The sequence below is a fragment of the Aulonocara stuartgranti genome (genome assembly GCF_965226115.1).
Source record: "Aulonocara stuartgranti genome assembly, chromosome: 4".
NCBI lineage: Eukaryota > Metazoa > Chordata > Actinopteri > Cichliformes > Cichlidae > Aulonocara > Aulonocara stuartgranti.
In genome coordinates this window covers 37,443,405-37,457,116 of record NC_138942.1, presented here as the reverse complement: position 1 = coordinate 37,457,116, position 13,712 = coordinate 37,443,405, and the positions used below count along the sequence as shown (strand labels likewise).

The 13,712-nt window shown below is 40.7% G+C and overlaps 2 protein-coding genes and 1 long non-coding RNA gene across 3 annotated transcripts in view; 1 reads left to right on the top strand and 2 right to left on the bottom strand.

The window, feature by feature from the left end:
- The window catches only part of LOC309704923 (uncharacterized protein), a 535,689-nt gene that overhangs the window by 178,621 nt on the left and 343,356 nt on the right, over nucleotides 1-13,712 (bottom strand). The gene's annotated exons all lie outside the window — the stretch shown is intronic.
- Nucleotides 3,344-3,834, bottom strand: LOC309705059. Its single transcript, XR_014276468.1, has 3 exons — nucleotides 3,707-3,834; nucleotides 3,555-3,615; nucleotides 3,344-3,444 (listed from the first exon to the last, which is right to left on the bottom strand). It is a non-coding gene; the product is annotated as an uncharacterized lncRNA (long non-coding RNA).
- On the top strand, nucleotides 8,496-12,998 carry LOC309705619 (uncharacterized protein; the record flags this gene model as incomplete). The annotated part of the gene is made up of 5 exons (XM_082531530.1): nucleotides 8,496-9,629; nucleotides 11,112-11,180; nucleotides 11,287-11,335; nucleotides 12,323-12,415; nucleotides 12,687-12,998. Exons 1-5 carry the CDS (start codon nucleotides 9,490-9,492, stop codon nucleotides 12,996-12,998), a joined length of 663 nt encoding a protein of 220 aa, XP_082387656.1. The 5' UTR covers nucleotides 8,496-9,489.

Genomic DNA, 13,712 nt, shown 5'->3' with positions numbered 1-13,712 from the left:
CCTTGGGTGAAGAAGCATCCTTTGTATAGTGTATCAGTTCAGCTACAATTGTGATTATCTCAGCGACATATTTTCAAGGCACAAAACAAAGAGTTCTTACATTAGTGAAATCTGAAACAAACCATTTGGCCTTCAACAGGCGTCTAAAAGATTAAGAAACTAATGTAGCTGAGGGAGTGATCTCTGTGGTATTTCAACCTTGTACCAGCCTGTGATTCTCACACATCAATTCTTGGGTCAAAGAGAAAAATAACTAAAACAAAGGGGCCTTATTGAATGACAGAGTTTTCCTGCATAATGTCACTATAAAACAATATCCAGTAAATGCTACCATGGTACTAAAATACCTAACAGTTCCCCTCTTTTATTATTTTTAAAAATAATAACTCAAATAGAAAGGAAAAATCACAAATGTAATAACATAATATAAAAAGCAAATCATAAAATGTAATAGTTCACAACCTAATGTTCAATATACACATCAGGAACATCATTGGTAACATCTGGCACATCCTCAGGATCAATTTGTGCTAATTGCAAATACATTGAAGTAGCTGTACTAGTAGCTATATGGGTTATCATTGAGCGTACACAGGGTATCATGGTTTATTGGTGGTGTCTGTGTTGCTTTCTACTGATTTTAGAGAACGTGAGGAGTGTACTAGGTGGGTGTCTTGCCAAGTGGAGCATGAGGTATTGTCAGCAAAATGTGGCTTGCAGAAATGTGAACAGGGTTGCAGTTTACAATACGAAATAGTAAATAAAAATCCTAAGGTTAATGCAGTAGATATGATTAATAACCTAAATATATAAAAAAGACAGTTCTTTAGTCGTCTCCTGGCCTGGTCCCAGGTTTGAGAGACACCGTATAAGCGTCGTGTGATGACAATGGGCATTTCATTTTCTCCATTATCAGGATGAAACGAGTCTATCTTTATCAGGTTAGACATTGTGTGGTACTCTAGGCTTTCTGTTCCTGCTGGATGTTCGAGTACCTTATTGTTGTTCAGGCGGGGGATCAAAGGGCTTTCTGAGTCTTGGCTCTTTCAGGCGTTGTGTGTTAATCAGTGATTGTGTGTGTGTAGGTGTATTGAATCCGGGCGCTGGCTCGCCTGAGTCGTCATCTACTTGATCCGACGCCTTAGGTGGTTTGGTGGGGCTGGTCTTAACCCTGCTGGCATGAATCCACTGAGGTTGTCCGTCTTTTAGGATGCTGGTTCTCGTCACTGCAAGTACAGTCTGGGGGCTGGAACACGCGGCCTCCCCGAGTGCCCTTGGTTTTAGCGACTTTACCAACACCGCATCTCCTGGTTTCCACGGATGGGTTGGATCTATGGAAGGGAGAGGCTGAGAGAGACAAACTTTCTGATAGTTATTATTCAGTGTTTCTACCAGGTTATGAACATAGTCAGACAATGCAGTGTCTATGTCCCCTTCCAATAGCGGTGCCCCTCTGGAGGCTGACCATGGTGTTGGAAACGGTCTTCCCATGATTATTTCAAATGGAGATAATTTGGTTGCTGCGGATGGAGTCATTCTAATCTCGCAGAGGATTTGAGGAAGTAGTTTGATCCAGGTCATTCCTGTTTCTATCATTGCTTTAGTCAGGCGATTTTTTATGGTCCTATTCATTCTTTCTACAACTCCTGAACTCTGAGGATGGTATGGCACATGATATTTCCAGTCTATTGCTAGAGTTTTAGCACACTTTTGAATTACTTCTGATGTGAATGAAGGTCCTCTATCACTGTTAATTTGGTGAGGTATTCCAAATCTGGGTATTATTTCATTGCATTCTATCATATATTTTTTACAGGACTTTTTAATCAGCCTACTTTCCTTATCACAAATAGTATTTAACATTTCTACTGACCTGTTTTCTGGCGATAATCGTTCGGGATAGGGCTCCGGAAATACATTAGGATGCATTAAACTTATAGTTCTTAAGTTCGAGACGAAATCAGTCACGTAAGCACTTCCGCATGTTCTGGATACGTAATCATGGAAGTCTTCATTGATTCGCGAGCGTGGGTTAAACGTAACCGGAAGTGGGAGTCGTACGGAGCCGCTATTTGTGATTTTATATTTAATTTTTTTCGGTTTTACAGTTAATTTTGATTTTTTTATCGGACCCGTCTAAGGTCTTTGAATTATTCTGACCCATGGTCAGTGATTTCCAGAGGGGTTTAGACGCTTTGAAGGATTTAAGTTAGTTTTTATTTTTGCTGTGGCACACCTGAGGTTACTTGATTTTTTGCTAGCAATTTTATCTTTTTAGTGAGCAACTTCTCACTTTTTAACGAGCAACTTCTCGTTTTATGACCCCAGGCAACTTCCTGTGTCCTTTCTGCTGGTGAGCAACTTCTTAGTTTATGACAGCAGGCAACTTCCTGTGTCCTTTCTGCTTTTATTTACAAAACAACAGGCAACTTCCTGTGTTTCTATGTGGGCCACTAACGAAGGCTCCTCAGTGTATCCCACTTGTTACTATGTGGGCCACTGAAGAAGGCCTCGTCAGCGTATCCCGTTTCTATGTGGATCACTGAGAAAGGCATAACACAGTCTTATAAAATAAAAGACGAGTGCCTACCTTCGTCAGGATCCCACTTCTGACACCAAAATTGAAGGAAACTGTTTCCAGGGCCTAATCCGTGGATCGACTTCCTTCGAGGCGTGGACGTCTATCAGCAGAGATTGTACCTTCACCTATCAGCAGAGAATGTCCCTTAGTCTGTAACACAGTCAAATATATTCTCAAGTAATATTCAAGCATGCCATTCAGCGTGTTAGTACGAGCTCGGGAGCAGCTTGGGAGAACAAGAAAACAGAGACTGCTTCAGGTTGTCTTCCCAAATTGACTCAACTTTATTCACAAGTACAACAGTTTATATAGAGGGACAAATTCATGAGTCAGCAGATTTATCAGTTTAAACCAGTACAGACCAAGATAAGGCAGCGTCTTCCTGCCCTTGGGTGAAGAAGCATCCTTTGTGTAGTTTATTAGTTCAGCTACAATTGTGATTATCTCAGCGACATATTTTCAAGGCACGAAATAAAGAGTTCTTTCATTAGTGAATTCTGAAACAAACCATTTGGCCTTCAAGAGGCGTCTAAAAGATTAAGAAACTAATGTAGCTGAGGGAGTGATCTCTGTGGTATTTCAACCTTGTACCAGCCTGTGATTCTCACACATCAATTCTTGGGTCAAAGAGAAAAATAACTAAAACAAAGGGGCCTTATTGAATGACAGAGTTTTCCTGTATAATGTCACTATAAAACAATATCCAGTAAATGCTCCCATGGTGCTAAAATACCTAACAGCAACGTTACCATATAATCTGTTTTCAACAAAGGTTTCACTCCGTCCGGTGTTGATGGAATGATTCAGGCCGTACTCGTCAGGCTTCCCGTCGACCACACGCATTTCAGTCACAAACCCCGTGACTGACAACAAGGGAAACAGCAGAAGAAAAGATGTGAAAAATACTGGATGATGATGATGGAGGATTAACCGCGGTGGCTAAACTGTTTCCTGTCTTTGTGGGCGTACTCACAGGGAAGTTTCCAGGCACGTCAGTCTTGGTGGCTAAAGTCTCCATTTTCCAACATGTATCGCTACAGGTGCAAAGACACAACATTAATCATCAGTGTAAATATTTTAATGCTGTCCAAACGGTGTTTGCTTTGTCTGTCCTCTCGCGCTCACAGAGGAAACGAGGACGCCACCTTCAACCCATCTTCAGTTGGCTCAACCATGGCCGGACTTCCTGTTGGCTTTGTGACAGCAAACCACTTGAAATGAGAGCAAACTGCAGTCAAGCACCACTTACAGCAACCTGTGGACACGCAAATGGAAAGCACTGAGAATCATACAGAAGCATGAGAGCTGTTTATTGTAACACGTGTGTGTGTGTGTGTGTGTGTGTGTGTGTGTGTGTGTGTGTGTGTGTGTGTGTGTGTGTGCACATTAATAATACACTGATGTATGTTAGTTTGATTTATGCTATATCTGAGAAAACAACTGCAGAATTTTACATCAAAGTTTCCAAAGCTGATGTTTTGTTGTTCACTCTGTTTTATATTCATATAGTTTGTTGTTTTTAAATCAGTGGACAAAATAAATATTATCACACAAAATCCAGGGTGAAACATAACCAAATAACCTAAATGGTGAAGTCATTATAGAAGTACATGTTGCAAAGGTCAGCCTCCTGTATAGACTGCTAAACTGTCTGGGGGGGCCCTGCCTGTCCTCGTTGGATAAGCTCCACCCCTTTTCCATAAGACGGAGACATTTGTATGAAAATAGATGGGCAGTAAAATAAAAAATAAAAAATATTATGGATGACTCTGTAAATCAAAGTCGGCCTGAGGCAGAAGCAGAAACCATGAGGAGCACAGCACCACTCCCAGAAGGGCACGAAGTGAAGCCATAGCTGCTGAAGAGTGAAGACGTGATGATGGAGGAGATCACAGATGAAGATCTGCTGCCTGCTGACTCTTTATATAGAAGAGTGAGACTATCTCCCCACCAGCAGCTGCACTTATACAAACCCCAGGTGCTGGGATGGCTTTGAACATGTGACATTTTCTGCAAACACATGGACAGTTTCATAAGCACAAAGATTATTCCTGCAGCGGCAGAATCGTATCCACTGTGTGAGAGGTGAACGTCAGACAGTTCTTAGAAAATGTAGTTTCTCTTTAAGCTTTTAACGTCTCTTTTACCCCCATTTGTCTAAAACTACTTGACAGCCCTTCATGTCAGAGGTTTATTACCTGTGCAGGATGGAGCACATGGTCTCAGTCAGGCTGGACACGATCACTCCTACAGGAAGTAAATGTGATTTTATTTCACCTGTGAAATGATGAAAAACAGCAGAATAGCTCACGCTAACAAACGGGTGTTGAAATGTTTCATTTTCTGCTGTTTCACAGGTCAAAAAGGGCGTCGAAGCAAACTGAAGCTGAGCTGCTGCTGCTGTTGTAGTGCAGCATCTGCTGTGTGCTTCATCAGAGAACCTTCTGGACACAGCAGACAGAGGCTGCTGCCACTGAAGTCCATCTGCTAGAGAGCTTTAAACACTGGTTATTGAAGTGGCTTTGATGATACTGATACACAGTCTTTGCTGCTGTCACAGGACAGGGATCCACCAGGGAGTAGTTGTCAGGATAAAGAGCCTTCGCTTCTCTAAATATAAACTGGATACTTGTAGGAAACTTTGGGAAGCAGCATTTTTCCTCATATCGTCTAAACTGAAGTTAGCTCAGGTGCTTCTTCCATACTTGCTCTGCAGAAAGCCAAAGAGTTTGGAGCTCTGCAAACATTTGCAGCACAGCTGGATGTTTGTAACTTTGGTCACCTCTGTATCATCCCTCAGATTCTTTCTGCACAGCTTTGAAACCACGACAGCACGAGTGATGCTGAGGAGACGTCCAGTTTAAACAGACCTTTATTCCTGGAACACAAACACATGAAGTGATGCTGCTAAAGAAGAACATTTAATCGCACTAATGAATCAAGCATCTGTTTGTCTGTCAGTCTGTCAACAGTTCCTCTGATCGACTTCAGACTTGGTGGGTGTTTTGTTTTTGCAGCGGTCAAAGTCGATCAGCGTGTTGCTTTGTCTGCTGTAAATCTGCCTGTACAAAGGGAAACATGCATGTTTTACATGCAAACTCACAACATGGCTGCATTTTTGTGATTATGTGTATTTTATATTGATTTATTCTATTATGTTTTGTATATGAATCTTTACAAGTGTGTCGATACAAAGGCTTGATTAAAACAAAGGTCTCAGCTGTGCTGTTAGGGATGCTCTCATATTTGTTTCAAATGTAATAAATCAAAGGATTTCAGGCTTTTCATCCTTTTTATTTGTTTGGTTCTAACAGCAGCTGGATAAAAACATGCAGGTGATGAATATAATTGTGTGATATTATGAGCATTGTGAATAAAGAAAGAGCAGAGATAGTAAAAAGGAAACAGGTGATGGACGTGAGATTTTCAGAACAAAAGCTCCTCAGTGAGACGATCACCTGGACACAAGGTCAGGCAGCTGGGACTCATCTAGAGAGCAAAATGGAAAAGTGATCTGTGCAGAACATCACTGTTGATTGCAGTTATTTACATCAGACTTCTTCTCTGAGATAAGAGCACCGTTTGTGGGAAAGATGACAGTATTTCCAGGCTGGATGCTGTTTGCAGGGAGAACTGAATGAAAGTCTCCTGCACCTCAGCGCTGAGGTCCACACCTGTGAACACAGATGAGGTCAATCTGCTGCAGCACGTAGAGCTTTACTGATCAGCAGGTTCAAAGGATTCAGCAGAGCGTAGAGTCAGAGCTAAACGCCACATCACCATAGAGTTTGTTAACAACAGCTTTCTTTGCCCTTTGTCTCGATGGACTGAATCAGGGATACTCGTCATACTTCACCTCAACCACGTCACTGAGAGACCCCAGCCTGACACAGCAGCAGAGATGATGAAAGCAGAAACAGCAAACAGATGCTTCAGTTGTGTTTCTCTGTGTGTGTGCGCTCACGCCCACTTGTGTGTGTGAACTTTCCACGTACCTCAGCTTGTTTCTCCAACATGAGCCATCAGGGCTGAAAAACATCACTAACACATGAATTCTTTCTCTTTTTGTTATCACCTGTGATCATGTGTCTCATGTTTCTGTCATTCACCAGTTCTTGTAGAGTTACGTGTAACTAGACTTCTGTGGGACGTAAATGATTGTTTTGTATGCAGATCTGTACAAAGGATGGAAACACTTGATTACAAAGGAGATCTCAGCTGTGTTGTTGTGGATGGACTTCAACGTATTTGTTAAAAAAGAGAATAAAGCAAAGTGTTTTAGCTGTTTGGGAGTTTTTGTTTGATTCCATTCAGTTTTATTTCTATGGAGTCAAATAATAAGAAAGGCTCTAGAACAGCCCTGAGTTTGTCCAGGTGACACTCCTCTGAAGAACAAAGACAAAGAGGAAGAAGGGGACTCATTTTCAAGTCTTGTTTCTTTCAAAATAAAAGCTGAAATGTTTTGGAAGCATGATAATATTTCAGCCAGGATGCCGTCTCCAAGGAGACCTGCACCTCAGCGCTGAGCTCCACATCACGCCCTGTGAAAGCACAGATATAAATCTGCTGCAGTGAGAAGAACTTTACCCAACACAAGTGTAGAAGTAGACATTTGACTTTACCTACAACCTGTTAACAACAAAGCTTTCATTGCCTCTGCTGTTGATGTCATGTAGGACTAATCATACTTCACATCAGCCATGCACACGTCAGAGGATCTCCAGGCTTTCAGTAAGTGGAAGCTACCATGGATAGAAAGACTACGACTCATCTTAAATCTCAAATCTTTGTCTCCAAAGAGCTGCTGATGTGTCCGATATGATCCACAAGCTTAAACTAGGATTATAAGTGTGTGCAGTGATGTGTGTGAAACCTCTGAGGACTCACACGTGTGTGCTTCAGCCCACACACACATATGAAGCACTGCGACCTCACACAGAAGTGTTTTACACATCCAGCCTGAATCCTGATCATTTCTACAGTTTATTAAGTTCAGCTTCACCTGAACATCAGTGATGAAGCTGCTCTGACTCCATCACAGCTCACAGCTGTTGGAATGAGTCAAACAATGAAGAAGGTTCAGAAACAGCTGATGATTTTACAGAAACATGATGCAAACATGAAAATGGACACATGATTTTTTATTAACAGACACTGTTTATGTTTCACTGTGCATGACGTCATCAACACTGACACCAGGGGGCGCTCATCACCAGCCTGAGGAACTGTGATAAGGGAGGGAGACGCAGTGTTGTGTGTACTGCAGTCGGACAGAAGGAAAAACTTCCTCCTGAAAACATTTTCATCCTTCCCAAAAGTGTTTGAGTCAAATGTTACAAATATATAAATACAATAAAACACAGGGTCTTACATAAAATTAGTGATGCAGTTGTGCACTGAGCACCTTTCCAATGTTCCTTCCTCAGATGAGTCCAGCTGCTGAACACATTAACATCTGTATGTAAATGTAGCCGAGAACCAACCTGAGCACTGCTGGGAAAATACAAAGGCAACCATCAAAGTGCTGTATTATCTTATTTATTCTGAATGTTGACTTAGATCCACACCACGATTTATGAAACTATAGAACTAAAATAACAACAATCGTCTGCTTCTTTAAAATTTCTTTCATTACATCAAACCAGTGAAAACTGAAAAAAACAAAGAGCTGTTAGCATGTTCAGACCAACTTTGAGACAGAGACTGTAAAGTTCTGCACTTTAAATCCTGCCTGTGTTCCTGCAAATGATTCACACTGAAAGTATCTTAGTTTAGTATTGAGTGAGCCACAAAGCAGCCTGATAGCTTTAAAACAGGAAAAGTAAATGAAATTGACAGTTTCAGTGTAGCTGGATCTATTATTGGGGGGTCATGACCCCCGTAACCCTGCCTGGTCCTAAGGTCAAATCCACCATCTTTGTTTCAGAGCTTCATGTTCTCCCGTGTTTGTGTGCGTCCTCTCCGGTACTCCGGCTTCCTCCCACAGTCCAAACACATGCAGTTAGTGGGGTCAGGTTAGCTGTGAGTGGTTGTGTCTCTGTGTTATTCCACCTTAATCAATGACTTCCTGTTAGCATGAAGTGCTTCTGTAGGACTGATGTCATTTTCATGGTTGGATCATTTAAATGAAGCTGGACTCAGATGCAGTAAATAAGCTGATTGATCATTAATGAATAAAGCTGGTCAAACACATCACGTGGACACATGTGATTGTGTGTTGTAGTATTGATCCCAATGCTGGTATCAGTCCTGGATCAATAACACTGGATGGATGCGTTCAGCATGGAGCCCTGAGCTGTGTTACAGACAAACATGGAAACTGACAGGTCTGTGTCATTCACAGTCTGTAACACTTCTAAACAACAGAGGCTGACCCAAGTGCCTCAGAGCCAGGCACGCTCACATCACAGCTCTCTAAATAAGCCAGTTTCAAAATAAGAGCTGAAAGCTGTGTTTGCTTGTGTTAGCTTATTATTGTGGAGACTAACATTCAGTGATCATGTGTTCAGACTCATAATGATTACTCTCAGAAATCCTCATCTTTGTATTTACTGTGTGTTGGATCAATAACTGAGATTCATGGTATCACACAGCTGTGCTGCTGCTGATGTCAGCACATCTGGAACAATACGAGGTATCTGCTACCAGACTGAGCAGGACGTGAGACCTGTGGACTGTTTAAAGCTGTCCCTCCACAGCTCACTCAGACCTGATCCACACCTCAGTGATATTCTCTGACTTCCTCACACTCAAAAAAATCAACTAGGGCATGTGTTTGATTAACAAAGTAGTAATATGTTTACATCACATGAAGAAATCATTTTTATGCTCATTAAATGATTCATTCTTTTTTGTTGAATATAAATCAAAGAAAACTTTGATGAGTTAAATTCGTTCATGGCAATCCAATGAGAATGAGGTCCATCAAACCAACGGCTCTGATAGCGTCATGTATTGCGCATGCTCCACGCCCACCGGATGCGGAAATGTCCGTTGAGAAGTTAACGAGCGCACGTGGAGTTACTTCTTTGGCATACCTGATAGTGAGGTAAGTAATATTTCTTGATATATTTATTTAGGTTAGTGGAGTGAGAGATAAATACTATTAGTTAAAAAATTTTACCTGTGTAGTGTGGAGATTTAGAGGAGTTTTATATATAGCAGGGAGGTTGTAGACCCGAGCATTTTTCAAATGTAAGTCGGTGAATTTAATGTTTTTTTAAAAACTTAACCGGAGTCGCTAATTGTTGCAACAGAGCAAAAACTGATGAGGTTATTTTGGTAAGTTCGTTTTTGTTTTTGTTTCTGTCGACTTTGAATGAGGTTTGTTTCATGGTTATCTGCGTTGGTAGGACTGTTTTTCTTCTCTGGAGTTAGCTAACTTTGAAGAGCGGGAAAGCCGCGTAGAGCCGTAACGTCTTCGCATATAGCTCCGTGAATGACAGGTTACTTTCTGCTTAACCGGAGTTGGTGATTGTTGGTAGTAGTGGTAAGACTGACCGACATGGTTTGGGTGATTTTATGAGTGTTTTATGATGCTCTATCTAAAATTCCTGTTTTTGTCAGTGGAGTTTAGTCGCGGCAACCGCATTAACTGGATTGATGAAAGGTTTAATTCAACTAAACCAGCGTTTAGGGGAGTTAATAACAAGGAGTAAGATAAAATCTGTCACAATAATTGCATGTGCATTTTCTTTTTTTGTAATATATTCACTTAATTTTTGAATTCAGAATGATTTAGGTGGATAATTGTTCGGGTTATAGTTTCTCTGGTGCTCTGCATTAGGCTGACTAACGGTGCGTTCACACCGAACGCGATAGACGCCCCTAGCTGATCGCGTGCACATTTGCACCTCGAAGCGCGTCCAGCATGAACTGGTCGAGCTTTATATGCAATTTTCACGCGTAAGAAGAAGAGATCTGGGAGGAAGTAGTGCCAGACGGTATGTTATTAAAATGGCAGCTGTCAATCTAGCGTTTGAAGAAAGAGTCTCCCTTCTCTATTTGCTGTGGAGAGCAGAGCATTGCCTAAAGGACGTCCTCACCGTACCTGGGTCCATCAGGTCTTCCACAAGCATGAGCAGTTTGGTGAGTTTCACCACTTGCTCCAGAAGCTCCGTCTGGATGACGGCCGCTTTCAGCTGTACCACCTTCTGTCCCTTGCCGAGTTTGAGGAGCTGCTGTCCCGCAGATTTTACCAGCTGGAGCGGTAGACGTGATAAGCGCGAATGCACAAAATGCACCACACAAACTGCAGCGCGTATTTTACTTCGCGCTTCAAAGGCGTCAGTCGTGTGAAGTAGGCAGAAAAGCGTTTTCTCAATGCAAATCTGCTTCCGAAGTTTAGCTGGACCTCCAGTCACGCTTCATCGTGCTCCTCCATTGACTTTACATGTAAACCTGAAGCTCTGGTCGCGTCTATCGCGTTCGGTGTGTACGCACCGTAACAGTCTTCACATTTCACAGTATGTAGATATTAACACAAATTTGTCAGAGTAATAACTTTGTTTTAATTAATTTCTCTCCCCAGAAATACATCACAAAATAAAGCCACATTCCCATGCTCTGAGATTCTTATGCACCTCCTCAACAATACATGGTAAGTTCATGTTTGCCTTATTATTATTATGTTATTTATTTTTTTTGGATGATGCAGAAGTTTAATCTCCTTGACGTTTTCTAATGCATATTTCATTTTTTATCAGTGACGTGTATGTGGCAGTGCAAGCATTGTGTTACCAGAGAGAGCAGCAGGTACAAATTACTTCAACATTATAAACTACATCATCATTACGGAATAGGTCAACATTATCTGTGCATATATGTTAATTGTCCGTGCACATTTAAGACTTGGAGTGGACTGAACACTCATGTCTATAAAGCTCATTCATCTCAGTTTACACAGACAGCTTCAAGTTCAGTAACTTTTAAATGTGAGTTATGTGACTGCAGTGACGTCTTCTCTGAGAGAGATTTTTTTGTCCATATTGGAAGTAACGAGACAGTTAGTTGTGTGTTTCTTGGTTGCCCTTTCAAGACAAATATTTACAATACATTTTATACACACAAGAGGAAGCATCATCCACACACACTTAAAGATTTTAAAGACAGGGTAGTTACACGTGTGGACCCAGTTCAAGTGATAGAGTCCTCTGATAACGTAAGGGCTAGCTGTTCTGAAGATGTATCCTATGGTGAATTTGAAAGTGAGTCAGTGACAGAATGTGATAATAGTGCTGTTGAAAATCAGCCCGAACTAATTGAACGGAAATTAGCAGTAATATTGTTGAAATTGGAACACATATTTCATGTTCCAGCAAAAGGATTAGATGAGTTCTTAGAGGAGTTAGTTTTTCTGTTGAGTTCAGCTAGTGTACCTCTGACAAAGCGTACAATTAGAGAAATTTTTAAGAGCCTTAACCTCCATATTAGTCAGGCTGTTATTGAAGAGCTTGCAAATTCTGTATGTGTTTCTAACCCTGTGGCTAAAATATTGGGAAAGTGTGGCCCTCTTGCCACTCCTTATAAAAGAAAACTATACTACATACAAAATTTTAGGGTTGTAGAGCCTGTTGAGTATTTTTTATCGATAGACCAAAGGAAGTCATTTCAGTACAAACGCTATATAAGAACCAGTCTATTTACCATGTGGCCTTTTGGACTCTTCCAAACTAAGTATTCCTTTTTCAAACTGCTGCCTAAAAGCTAAATATTGTCATTATGGATTCCCTTTTTTCTTAGGATGACACAATACATGCAAGACGAGCATGCATCCTGAAGTCCTTGTGTGTCTACCTGAATGAAGACCATGAGAAACTTGTGAAGGAATATACGGTCAGTTACATTCACAAGTTGTTCTGTGTTATGTAATTTGCTCCAGGAGTTATGGGTAATTTCAATATATGAAATGGTAAAATGTGACACCACGTGTGAATAAAAGATATTGCAATTGGTCCTTGTTTTGTTTCATGTCAAATTTCTGAGGTGTGAAACCAGAGACATAGAATTTAGTAAATATATCAGCATATTCATGCTGATTGCTGAATTCCTTTATTTTTTTCATATCTAGACTCAAATAAATGTATTATTGTATTTTACGTCACAGAACACTGAGGCCAACACTGAAGCCATGGAACAAACTGTGATGGGAGTGTATATCATACATCAGGAGGGTGCGGAGCCTGGAGATGACCCAGAGAACATCGGTGTCCTGATTGAAGGCGTGGAGGTTCTCACTGGTTTGAGGAGCATTGCAATTGCTTGTGCTCTGTTATTTGGACTGATATACTGTCTGAACCTAAGCTACCCACCGGAGCTCAAATGCACTTTTGAAGTCTTGCAAAAGATTATCATGAAGCTGGATGGACAGAGGTTGTCATCCAAGGCACAGTTCCTAAAAAACAAGCTAATGGGGTGAATGAGCTTGAAACAGACTCAGGCAAGCCAGATATTTTTTTTTCAAGGTTTTTGCAATGCAAATATGTGTTTACTGTTTTAAAGTTTAAAATTGTAAGTTATAAAATGTTCATATAAACTATGTGGTTTGCTCTGCGGCTATTATACAAAGATTGTTTGTTCATAACTTAAAGTCTTATACAGTTTAAGTGTAAACACTGATTTTTGCCAGATGGCAATTGTTACAAAGGCAAATGCACACTGGTTTTCACAAATTGTTTGAGTGGAGCAGTTATGCTCAAAATTGAATGTTTTCTCCACACGTTAAATAGCATAAAGTCACTATTAATGGATACAGCCTGATTAAATGGAGGACTAATGTATGCAAGCAACATAGTAATGTTGAATGTTATGTCTGAGCTTTAAATTGTGTTAAAATTCATATTGTTGTTTGCAATGCATATTTTACTACATTTTACGAAAGTTGCTTTGGGGATAATATTTTTTGTCTGCAAACTATTCAACAGACTTATTTCATTTTTATTATTAGGGTTAGGGTTATTTTATTGTATTTTTTCTTTCAGTCAGCATGTCTTGATCTGGAAGTTCTGTGGTCTTAGTATGAGATGGTTAAAGGGGAGAAAGCTAGGCTGAACTGGGATCCTGCCAACTGTTTTAAGAATGTTCAAGCAAAATAAAAGAGATGGTTTTGCAAGTTATCATTTATGTATGTTTC